The sequence below is a fragment of the Aythya ferina genome (genome assembly GCF_964211825.1).
Source record: "Aythya ferina genome assembly, contig: HAP1_SCAFFOLD_118, whole genome shotgun sequence".
NCBI classification, from domain to species: Eukaryota; Metazoa; Chordata; class Aves; order Anseriformes; family Anatidae; genus Aythya; species Aythya ferina.
In genome coordinates, this window is record NW_028181404.1 from 241,240 (window position 1) to 253,247 (window position 12,008).

General features: G+C 52.9%; 1 protein-coding gene across 1 annotated transcript; it reads right to left on the bottom strand.

Moving 5' to 3' along the window:
• Nucleotides 1–9,497: 9,497 nt before the first annotated feature.
• On the bottom strand, nucleotides 9,498–10,421 carry LOC311428707 (olfactory receptor 14C36-like; the record flags this gene model as incomplete). The annotated part of the gene is made up of 1 exon (XM_084540030.1): nucleotides 9,498–10,421. One exon carries the CDS (start codon nucleotides 10,419–10,421, stop codon nucleotides 9,498–9,500), a length of 924 nt encoding a protein of 307 aa, XP_084396156.1.
• Nucleotides 10,422–12,008: the final 1,587 nt, after the last annotated feature.

Sequence of the window (12,008 nt, forward strand, 5' to 3'; positions counted from 1 at the left end):
AGGGGCAGCTGCAGGCAGCAGAGACAGGAGAAGGGGATGAGAGGAAAGTGCTGAGAGCGAAGGCTGGGAGGGGGAAATTGGCACCTCCCTGCCAGCCCCTGCAGTGCGGGCGCCTTCCCTGGAACATCCCTCAGTCTCCCCTCCCTCACAGCAGAGCCCTCCACCCCAAATCCCCTCCAGCAGGAGAAACCTTTGAGTGCCCAGCTGTGTCTGCCTGTCCTGCCCGTTACCTGGCCAATGTCCCCTCTGGTTCTTGTTTTCCCTGTCCTTGCCACTGGTCTCCCTGTGGAGGGGTCGGGTGAGGATTCACCTGCGGCTCAACAGCCAGTGCTCCAGGTCCTGTCATGCAGATATGCCCTGGAGGAACAACATCCATGTCCCCTCCTAAACTTTGGGGCTCTGGGCACTGCAGTGTGTGGGGCTGACAGGGAGATGACCCTTCCCTCACAGTACCCATTGTCTAGGGCATTTGAGCTGCTTCCTGGGGTTCCTGCTGGCTTGCAGCCTTCCCTCCAGGAGGACAGAGCTCTCCCATAGTATCTCTATGCCATCTAAAGTTCCGTGGAGAAGACACCTTGGTGCTAAAGATGTATATGGCTCTATGTGGGCATTTTCTGTGAGCCCTCTGTGTCCTTGCCTAGGAAAGCAGAGCTGAGTTTGTCCTCAGGTCAAACGAGACAGGGTGAGGAGTTTGTCGATCTGCATTTTGAAACTGGATTCCTCTGCTCTCAGCAGTGCAGGTTCACCTCAGGGGAACACCTGAGAGCAATCGTCCTCCTGCTCAAAGTAGTGCCAGCACAGGGCAGCTACGACCAGGAGTGATGGACAATGTGGCTGTCCTCTCTCTGCTCTGAGGGACAGTCCCTTGGCCTCTCAGCACCTTTCTTTTGGAGTTTAGCAGAACTACCAAGGATTTCTGCCATTTAAAAACTCCTCTGTTGTGGTGGGGCAAAGAGCACAAAAGAAAATATATAAAATTCCTATAGCCCTGCTCTGTAATTGGGTGAATTGGGATGGACAATGCTAAAGAGCTTGTCGGTATCATGAGTGGATTTTGTCTGGGATCACAGAATCACAGAATCACAGAATCACAGAATTTTCTAGGTTGGAAGAGACCTCAAGGTCATCGAGTCCAACCTCCAACCTAACGCTAACAGCCCTCCACTAAACCATATCCCTAAGCTCTACATCTAAGCGTCTTTTGAAGACTTCCAGGGATGGTGACTCCACCACTTCCCTGGGCAGCCTGTTCCAATGCCTCACAACCCTTTCTGTAAAAAAGTTCTTCCTAACATCTAACCTAAAACTCCCCTGGCTCAACTTAAGCCCATTCCCCCTCGTCCTGTCACCAGGCACGTGGGAGAACAGGCCAACCCCCACCTCTCTACAGCCTCCTTTAAGGTATCTGTAAAGAGCAATAAGGTCGCCCCTGAGCCTCCTCTTCTCCAGGCTGAACAAGCCCAGCTCCCTCAGCCGCTCCTCGTAGGACTTGTTCTCCAGGCCCCTCACCAGCTTCGTCGCCCTTCTCTGCACCCGCTCAAGCACCTCGATGTCCTTCTTGTAGCGAGGGGCCCAAAACTGAACACACGTTCATATTTGCTTGTTGATGTAGGGCAGGACGGACTCCTTCCATTCCCATAGCAGTCCCATATTCCCAGTGTCCCCTTCAGCCAGCATTGACCAAAGCTTACAAAAGGGATCTGCCAAAACCCTTCCATAAAGAGGGCAAGGATTTTGGGGGGCTAGATACAAGATGGAGTAGGCTTCTTTTTTTCCCAGAGAAATCTATTGGAAGTACTCATTGCCTTTTTGTCCTTGAACAGGTCCCTGTGCCCAATGGCACCAAATGTCCAATGACAGCAGCTCCATCACCGAGTTCCTGCTGCTGGCATTCACAGACACACGGGAGCTGCAGCTCCTGCACTTTGCACTCTTCCTGGGTATCTACCTGGCTGCCCTCCTGGGCAACGGCCTCATCATCACAGCCGTAGCCTGCGACCACCGCCTCCACACCCCCATGTACTTCTTCCTCCTCAACCTCGCCCTCCTCGACCTGGGTGACATCTCCGCTACCCTCCCCAAAGCTATGGCCAATTTCCTCTGGGACACCAGGGCCATTTCCTACGCAGGATGTGCTGCTCAGGTCTTTCTCTTTTTCTTCTTCATTGGAGCTGAGTTTTATCTCTTCACCGTCATGTCCTATGACCGCTATGTTGCCACTGCCAGCCCCTGCGCTACGGGACCCTCCTAGGCAGCAGAGCTTGTGCCACCATGGCAGCAGCTGCCTGGGGCAGTGGCTTTCTCAACGCTGTACTGCACACTGCCAATACATTTTCACTGCCTCTCTGCCAGGGCAATGCCCTGGACCAGTTCTTCTGTGAACTTGCTCAGATCCTCAAGCTCCCCTGCTCATATGCCTACCTAAGGGAAGTAGGTCTTCTTGTTCTCACTGGCTGTTTATCTTCTGGATGTTTTGTTTTCATTGCTCTGTCCTATGTGCAGATCTTCAGGGTCGTGCTGAAGATCCCCTTGCTGCAGGGACGGCACAAAGCCTCTTCCACGTGCCTCCCTCACTTGACTGTTATCTCCCTGTTTCTCTGCACAATCATGTTTGCCCACCTGAAGCCCCCCTCCATCTCCTCCCCATTCCTGGACCTGGTGGTGGCAGTTCTATACGCGGTGGTGCCTCCAGCATTGAACCCCCTCATCTACAGCATGAGGAACCAGGAGCTTAAAGAGGCTCTCAGGAAATTGATGATGACGTGTTTCAAAAACGACAATCTGCTCAACCTCTTCTGCATATGACTTGTAACCTGGTTTATTACAGGACTACCAGTCTTCTGTTGCTTTTGTGGTTCTTTTGTTGTTGTATTCCCTCTGTTTCATTTTGCTTAGGTTAGGATTGTTTGTGTGTTTGTTTGAATTTAAATGTTCTTTCAGTGCTGCTAATGTTGCCCAAAAAAATGTCATTACCATCCCACTCCCATTTCAGTACGTACCTTTCTAGAGTAGCCCAGAGGTTACACTGCAGGAGGAATCTTTGTGAATATAAACAAAATAAAGAACCTTATATAGACTTGCTTGTCTGACATGCTTTTTATGAGACCATTTGTGTGTCTGCAGGGCAGTGCCTGTATGTAGAGTCCAAAGAGGCTCCTCATTCTGCCAGGCTGGGCACCTCTGAGCACCCCATGGCCACAGCTGGGGGATGTGGTCAGTGGCAGGGCCCCCACTAGCTGGCTCTGACACCCAGCCTGACCAGCACGGCCCTGCAAAGTGCCCCGGGCACCACAGCCCCCTGGCTCTGCAGAGCAGCACCACCAGCTGGGGCTGTGGGAAGCATGGCCAGGGGCTGCAGCAGTGGCCGGCGAGGCCAGCACAGATGGGCTCACCTGGGAGAGGCTCCCTGGGAGATGGGGTGGCTTAGGAGAAGAGCAGGGCCTGTCCATGTACAGGGGAGACACGGGACCTGAAATCCCTTGCTGCTGCTGCTACCTGCAGGCACATGGTATGCACAGGAACACGAGTGAGCACAAAAGCCATCAGCTATCCCTAGGGGTGCCATGAAAGCCAGTGGCGCAAAGAGTGTCCCGAGGTCCCTTCATTCTGAGAGAAACAGCCACGGGGCATCTGCCTGAATAGCACAGAATAGGCACCTTCAGACACTGTCTAGTTCAAAGTGCAAGAGCTGAATGCAGCTCTGGGGTTTGCTTCATTGAATCTCTGAGGCCCCTGTGTACCCTGTCCTGCCCTGTCTCTGCTGTCCTGCAGGGCAGGGGCCAGGGTGGTGACACCAAAGGGATGCCTTTGGCTGTGGAACATGGGGCCCGGCAGAGACGAGGACTTGAGGAAGAGGGCAGAGCAAGGCAGCAAAGACAGCACGAGCGGTGGTTTTGGTGCACGGCCATGTTTGTGCCAGGAGCCTGAGTGAGCAGCAGCTGGCAGGAGGCAAGGGGAGGCCAGGAAGCACCTCCCCAGGCTGCTCCTGCCAGCAGAGACAAGGCCGCGGCCGAGGGGAGGGGAGGGGGCTGGAAGGGTGGTGGTGAAGTCCCTGCCTCTGTGCAGCCTGGTTGCCCTGCAGGAGATGTACTGGCCGGCAGGCCTCGTGAGGCCACCCAGCACATCACAGAGCACCCCAAGGCAGCAGGGATGGCACTGGAGAGGCAGGTGGTAGAGCCCAGCCAGGGGCTGGCTGGGAGTCCCCTCTGCTGCAGCCGACAGACGGAGCGTGGCAGGAGGCGGACAGGCAGGGATTGTGGCTGCCACACTCATGGTTGCCTTGCCACAGGCTGCTGCGGAGCTCAGGGCATGGCCACCATTACGCCGCCCCTTGCAAGGCTGGGACAAAGGCTACTCAGCCTCCCTAGCAGTCCCAGGTCTAGGGTCAGCCATGGCACCAGGAAATGGAGGTCTGTGAGATGCCGGCATCCCTGCTGCCAGGTCCAACAGAGCCCTAGCACAGGGCGCCTGTGCCCCTCTGGGCCAGCCCCTCTGCCCAGGCCAGAGCAAGAGGTACTCAGTACTTGAGGCGTGGCCTCACCAGAGCAGAGTACAGGGGGACAATCCTTCACCTGGTCCTTCTGGTTACACTACTGCTGAAAATAGCCATAATGCCATTGACCTTCTTGGCCACCTGGGCACACTGCCGGCTCATGTTCAGGTAACTGTTGACCAACACTCCTAGATCCCTTCCCTCTGCACAGACGGTAGTGCTGCATGGGGTTGTAGCCGAATTGCAGGACCCAGCACTTAGCCATGTTGAACCTCAACCCCTTGTTCCTCTGCCCATCAATCTGACCTGTCCAGGTTGTTCTGCAGGACCTTCCTCTGTTGGATCAACATTGTCCCCTGGCTTGGTGTCATCTGCAAACTTACCAAGGGTGCACTCAATTCCCTTGTCCAAATCATCAATAAAGATATTAAAGAAGATGCTCCCCAACACCAACCTCTGAGGAACACCACTGGTGACTGGTCACCAGCTGGATTTCACTCTGTTCACCACTGCTCTCTGGGCCTGGCCATCCAGCCAGGTTTTAACCCAGAAAAGCGTGTACCTGTCCAAGCCATGGGCCTCCAGCTTCTCCAGGAGAATCCTGTGGGAGACCATGTCAAAGGCCTTGCTGAAGTCTAGGTAGACTAAGTCAATAGCCATCCCCTCATCCACCAGGAGGATCACCCAGTCATAGAAGGAGATGAGGTTGGTCAGGCAGGACTTGACTTTCATGAACCCATGCTGACTGGGCCTGATTCCCATGTTGTTCTGCATATGCTATGATTGCATTCAAGATGACCTGTTCCATCACCAAGGCCTCCAGCTGGACTTGACTCCATTCACCACGACTCTTTGGACTCGGCTATCCAGCCAGTTTCTAACCCAACGAAGCGTGCGCCAGTCCAAGCCAAGAGCAGCCAGTTTCTTGAGGAGAATGCTGTGGGAAACGGTGTCAAAAGCCTTGCTGAAGTCAAGGTAGACCACATCCACAGCCTTTCCCTCATCCACCCAGCACGTCACTTTGTCATAAGAGGAGATCAGGTTTGTCAAGCAGGACTTTCCTTTCATAAACCCATGTTGACTGGGCCTGATCGCCTGCTTGCCCTGCAAGTGCTGCGTGATGACTCTCAAGAGAATCTGCTCCATGAGATTCCCTGGCACTGAGGTCAAACTGACAGGCCTGTAGTTTCCCGGGTCTGCCCTCCGGCCCTTCTTGTAGATGGGCATCACATTGGCTAGCTGCCAGTCAACTGGGACCTCCCCCGATAGCTGGGACTGTTGATAAATAATGGTAAGTGGCTTGGCCAGCTCCTCTGCCAGTTCCCTCAGTACCCTTGGGTGGATCCCATCCGGCCACATCGACTTGTGCACATCCAAGTGCCGTACCAGGTCACTAACCAGTTCTTCGTGGATAGTGAGGGCCACATCCTGCTCCCCATCCCCTTCCACCAGCTCAGGGTACTGAGTATCCAGAGAACAACCGGTATTGCCGCTAAAGACTGAGGCAAAGAAGGCATTGAGCACCTCCGCCTTTTCCTCATCTCTTGTAACTAAGTTTCCCCTCGCATCCAGGAAAGGATGGAGATTCTCCTTAGTCCTCCTTTTTGTGTTGATGTATTTAAAAAAACATTTTTTGTTGTCTTTAACGGCAGTAGCCAGATTGAGCTCCAGATGAGCTTTGGCCTTTCTAATTTTGTCCCTGCACAGCCTCTCAATATCCTTATAGTCCTCCCTAGTGGCCTGTCCACTTTTCCAAAGATTATAAACCCTCTTTTTTCTCCTAAGCTCAAGCCACAATTCTCTGTTGAGCCAGGCTGGTCTTCTTCCCCGCCAGCTCGTCTTTGGGCACGTGGGGACAGACCGTTCCTGTGCCATTAAGATTTCCTTCTTGAAGAGCGCCCAGCCTTCCTGGACTCCTCTGCCCTTCAGAACCACCTCCCAAGGGACTCTACCAACCAGTGTCCTCAGCAGCACAAAGTCAGCCCTCCGGAAGTCCAATACAGCGGTTTTACTGGTCCCCTTCCTGGCCTCGCCAAGAATAGAGAACTCCACCATTTCGTGGTCACTCTGCCCAAGACCGCTCCCGACAATCACATCCTCCACCAGTCCTTCTCTGTTTGTGAAGAGAAGGTCTAGCGGGGTGCCACCCCTGGTAGGCTCACTAACCAGCTGTGTCAGGAAGCTATCTTCCATGCCCTCCAGAAACCTCCTAGACTGCTTTCTCTGGGCTGTTTACCAGTTTACCAGGCACTGACGTGAGAATGACAGGCCTGTAGTTGCTAGGGTCTTTTTTTTTTTGGCCTTTTTGAAAATTGGTACAAAAAGGGCAAGAAAGTATCAGGGGCAGTTGAGCATAAGATGACCTGCACACCCGAGTTCCTGATCCCAAACCCTTGAAGTCCCTTTGATTGCTCGCAGATTATGCATTGCCATTTCTTCTCCTTCCAGATGTAGGACGAGCAATCTGTAATAGTCTGAGGGTTGAACCAAGCTGGGAAGTCTCATAGAATCACAGTATCATAGAATATCCCGAGTTGGAAGGGACCCATAAAGATCATCAAGTCCAACTCCTGGCACTGCACAAGTCTACCCAAAAGTTTAGACCATGTAACTTCTTCTCCATAATTTTACCAGGCACTGACGTGAGACTGACAGGCCTGTAATTGCTACGGTCTTCTTTCTTACCCTTCGTGAAAATTGGGACAACATTTGCCAGCTTCCAGTCTACTGGGACCTCTCCAGATTCCCAAGATCATTAAAAAATAATTGAGAGAGGTCCCGTGATGACATCAGCCAGCTCTTTAAGCACCCTGAGATGAATCCCATCTGGACCCATGGACTTGTATGGATCCAGGTGGAGCAACAAATCCTGCACACTTTCAGGGTTGGTTGGGAGTTTGTCATTCCCACCGTCTTGGTCCACCTGCTCAGGGCACCCAGGGTCCTGAAGCCCATCATCAGCATTGAAGACAGAGGTGAAGAAGGCATTAAACGTCTCTGCTTTGCCTATGTCATTGTCTGTGAGGAGACCTTCCCCGTCAAGCAGCGGACCTATGTTTTCTTTGGTTCTCATTTTTCTATTAAAATATCTAAAAAACCCTTATTTATCATCTCTCACAGACATGGCCAACGTCAACTCTAGTTGGGCTTTGGCCCCATGAATTTTCTCCCTACAAACACGAACAGTGTCCCTGTATTCCTTCCTCGTCACCTGACCCTCCTTCCAGCAGCCGTACACTTTCTTTTTCTGTCTAAGCTCCAGTAGAAGATCCCTGGTCAGCCAGGCCAGCTTTCTGCCCTGCCTACCTGCCTTCTGATATTTTGGAATCACCTGATCTTGTGCTTTTAGGAGGCAGTGCTTAAAGACTGACCAGCACTGATGGACACCTATACCTTCAAAAGCACCTTCCCAGGGGACCTTGCTGACTAGTTCCCTGAGCAGCCTCAAGTCTGCTTTCCCCATATCCAGGGCTGAAGTTTTGGTGGCAGTTTTCCTTCTCTCACCATAAATTCTAAACTCAACTACTTCATGGTCACTATGACCGAGACAGCCGCCAATTGCCACGTCTCCCACAAGACCCTCTCTGTTTTCCAGCAACAGATCAAGGAGGGCACCTTTCCTAGTTGGTTCCCTTAGCACCTGAACCAAGAAGTTATCATCTAGGTGCTTTATGAACCTCCTGGACTTACTCGTGTCAGCCATGTGGTGATCCCAGTTGACGTCTCGCAAGTTGAAGTCCCCCATAAGGACAAGGGGAGTTGATCTCGAGGCATCTCTTAGTTCTGCAAAGAATAATTCATTGGTGTTGTCATCTCCTAATGATGTCTCCTTGTCATCTCCTTGTGATGTCCTTAACCCAGGCCCCAGGAAGGCAGCAGACTTCCCTTAGAGGAGGGTACCTTCTACATATTGGACCCTCTGTTTCGTTGATTGTTGAATCACCCACAACTAAAACTCTCCTTTTCTTCCTCCTGTCTGTGGTCACTATAGAGGGGGTTGGCCTTTCCAACCCTAGCAATATATCTGGTGGAGGGGGATTGTAGCCTTCTCCATCCATCGATTGCCTTTTAGCCTCCAGGGCCTTATATCTGTTGTTCAGGTCTACCTGATAGGGTGATATGGGTGAAGGAGGATTTTACCAGCCACCTCGAGCCTGGACTTGTTTCCTTTCATTCATATCCTTCTGCCTTGTGTCTGCTGAGGGATGGATACTTCATTCCCTTTGAGTTGGGAAATTCCTGGTGCCTGTTCTTGTTCCACAGAGGCCAGAGTTAGGCATCAACAGTCTATCTCCCTCTCTGAATCCTAGATGTTCATAAGTTTTATAACCTCTTTTCATAGCTCAGCTACCATGCAGAGCAGGTCTTCCACCTGCTCATATCTTACGCAATTGCTGTCTCTGCAGCTGTCCAACGGTGGTGTAAAGCTTTGGCACTCCCTGCAGCCTGACACCTGGACAGCTGTGTACTTTTTTGGAAGTTCAGTTTGGGTCCCCACCTCCTTTCTGGAAAGTGTGGAGGTGGCCTTCTGCTGTTTGCCCTGAGCGGTCTGTCACAGGAACTCACTGCAGCACCCTGCCTGCATGAACTGCCACACAGACTGCCACAACATGCCCTGACTGGTACCTAATGTCTTGTTTGCCTGCTCTGTGCACAGCATTTCTGGTTGCTCATGCTCCCTAGGGTCTCCCAATTGGCTCCTGAAGGGCTGTCTTCAAACTACAGAGGGGGGCAGTACTGAAGGGAAACCCCTGCACACCGCAGTTCCCCTGCTCCTATGCAGAAGGTGTCTGCCCTGGAGCCAATCACCTTGGTGAGTGAGAGTCATTATAATTGGGTGAAATGGGTTTAAATACACAGGCACAATGAATAGTGAGGTTTAATGGTAAACAACAATTCTAATAAACTGGGAAAAAAATACCGCAAGACAAGAATAGAAACCAGGCTTGGCCTATCATGAGTAACATTATGAGCAATTTTCAGAAAAATGCAGTAAGCTTATGGCTTATGAAATACACCCAGTCATCAGTTTCCACATTACATCCTTGAGGTCCTGGTTCCTCATGCTGTAGATGAGGGGGTTCACTGCTGGAGGCACCACCGAGTACAGAACTGCCAGCGCCAGGTCCAGGGAAGGAGAAGAGATGGAGGGGGGCTTCAGGTGAGCAAACATGACTGTGCTGACAAACAGTGAGACAATGATCAGGTGAGGGAGGCACGTGGAAAAGGCTTTGTGCCGTCCTTGCAGTGAGGGGAGCCTCAGCACAACTCTGCAGATCTGCACATAGGACAGAGCAATGAAAATAAAACACCCCAACATTAGAAAAGCAGTAAGCACAATCATCCCAGCTTCCCTTATGTAGGAGTCTGAGCAGGAGAGCTTGAGGATCTGGGGGATTTCACAGAAGAGGTCCCGGGCATTGCTTTGGTCAAGAGGTATTGAAAATGTATTGGCAGTGTGCAGCACAGCGTTGAGAAAGCCACTGCCCCAGGCAGCTGCTGCCATGGTGGCACAGGCTCTGCTGCCCAGGAGGGTCCCGTAGTGCAGGGGCTGGCAGATGGCAACGTAGCGATCATAGGCCATGATGGCGAGAAGAGAAAACTCTGCTAGAAGGAAAAAGAGTAGCAGAAAGAGCTGTGCCACACATCCTGCATAGGAAATGGTCCTCATGTTCCAGAGGGCATTGGCCATGGCTTTGGGAACAGAGGTGGAGATGCCACCCAGGTCGAGGAGGGCGAGGTTGAGGAGGAAGAAGTACATGGGGGTGTGAAGGCGGTGGTCGCAGGCTACGGCTGTGATGATGAGGCCGTTGCCCAGGAGGGCAGCCAGGTAGATGCCCAGGAAGAGCCAGAACTGTAAGAGCTGCAGCTCCCGTGTGTCTGCAAATGCCAGCAGGAGGAACTCAGTGATGGAGCTGCTGTTACACATTTCCTACCTTTGGGCAAGGGAGCCTGACAAAAGGAAGAAATGACAGTGCAAAATTTAAGGACTTCTTTTGGACCACTACATATCTCAAGAAACACCCCACAAAGCAAAACACTGCCTCATTCATTTCAGGAGGATCTTTCTGCTGCTCCTTGTCTTATGTCTGGTTGTTGCTCTGAGGGTGCCACAACAAGCAGGGTGCTCTGCTGTGAGCTCTGCGGCAGTCAGCCCTGGTCTGCAGCAACACTTAGAAGGGAACCTGGAGTGATCTGAGAAGTCTGCTGGCCAGGGACATCTCCCAGTTTGCAGGTCATGAGGAGAAGGTCAAATAATTCCTCAAAAAACAACAAAGCTGATGTTGGTACTGTCTGTAGGCTAAGGTGTGTGAGGTGCCTCAGAGCAGCAGCAATGCTCCAGGAGCCTTAGTTTCTTATACAGATACTACAGCTCCATTACCATCCCTCTCACTCACAACACAGGTAGGAAAATGGAAGCAGAGATTGTAGAAGGTGCACTGCCTTCAGGTAGGTCTTGCCTTGCAGTTCTGCTGTGCAGTGCCCTGGGGAGGTGTGGGGCTGTGAGCAGCCTGTCCCTGGCAGCAGGCTCTGGGCAGCAGCAGGACCCTGCCCTGCCATGCCGGGGGAGCTCCTTCCACCCGCAGCTTCTCCCCGCAGCCCCTGGGCAGCTCCCTGGCCAGGCTGAGTGCTGAGCCTGGCAGGCAGCAGAGGCCCTGCCCTGGCACACAGCCCCTGGGGCACAGCAGGGACCCTGCTCTGCACCACAGCCCTGGGCACCCCTGCCTGCACCCCTGGCTGCACAGCCTGCAGCCAGCCCCAAGAGAAGGGAGCCCTCGGGCCCTGCACGCTGACCCTGCAGCACACAAGCCCTGCATGCCCTTCAACTCCAACACTGACTGTACTCCTGACAGCTCCCATCGGCTGAGGGCTGTGCCAGCTCCAGGAGAGCCTGGCAGGGCATGCCGAAGCATTGCCCTGTACCCAGAGACCTACCGTGGGGAGGTGGCTCTGATGATTTCTCTCCCTGCCAGCTCTCCTCTGCCTTCCCCCCCAGGCTGCCCTGAACCTCTCTCCCACTTCTCTCTCCTTCCCCCATGCCAGCTGCAGGCAGTGCCCCCAGCCCTGCTGCCCCTGGCAGAGGAGCTAAGTGGCTGAAGCAGCTTTTCAAGTAGTCCAAGTCTGATGCAAACTCCAAAGCCTCTCACAGCCTTAATGATTCCACTGAGGGACATTACTGACAAAGTCTCCCCATGGCCTTGTTAGAGCAGAAAAGTGCAGGCAGTGATTACAGGGAGACCAAGGCCAAGGAAACGTGGACCTGAGGCTGAGGAAACCTTGATGTGAGCCAGTCAGACCCTGACTCCAGCCCCTGGGAAGGGAGATCCTGTCCCTCCAGTGGGGTTTAGGGCTCTTCCTGGGTCAGTGCAATATGGGGATGGGCAATGCCAAGCACAAGGCTACAGGAGGACATCTCCTAGGCTCCCCAAGGAGGATGAGGAGGCAATGAAACTGTGATGCTGTAAGGAGAAGGTGTCTCCTCATAGGCCTCCATGACAGAGACTAAAGCCAGAGC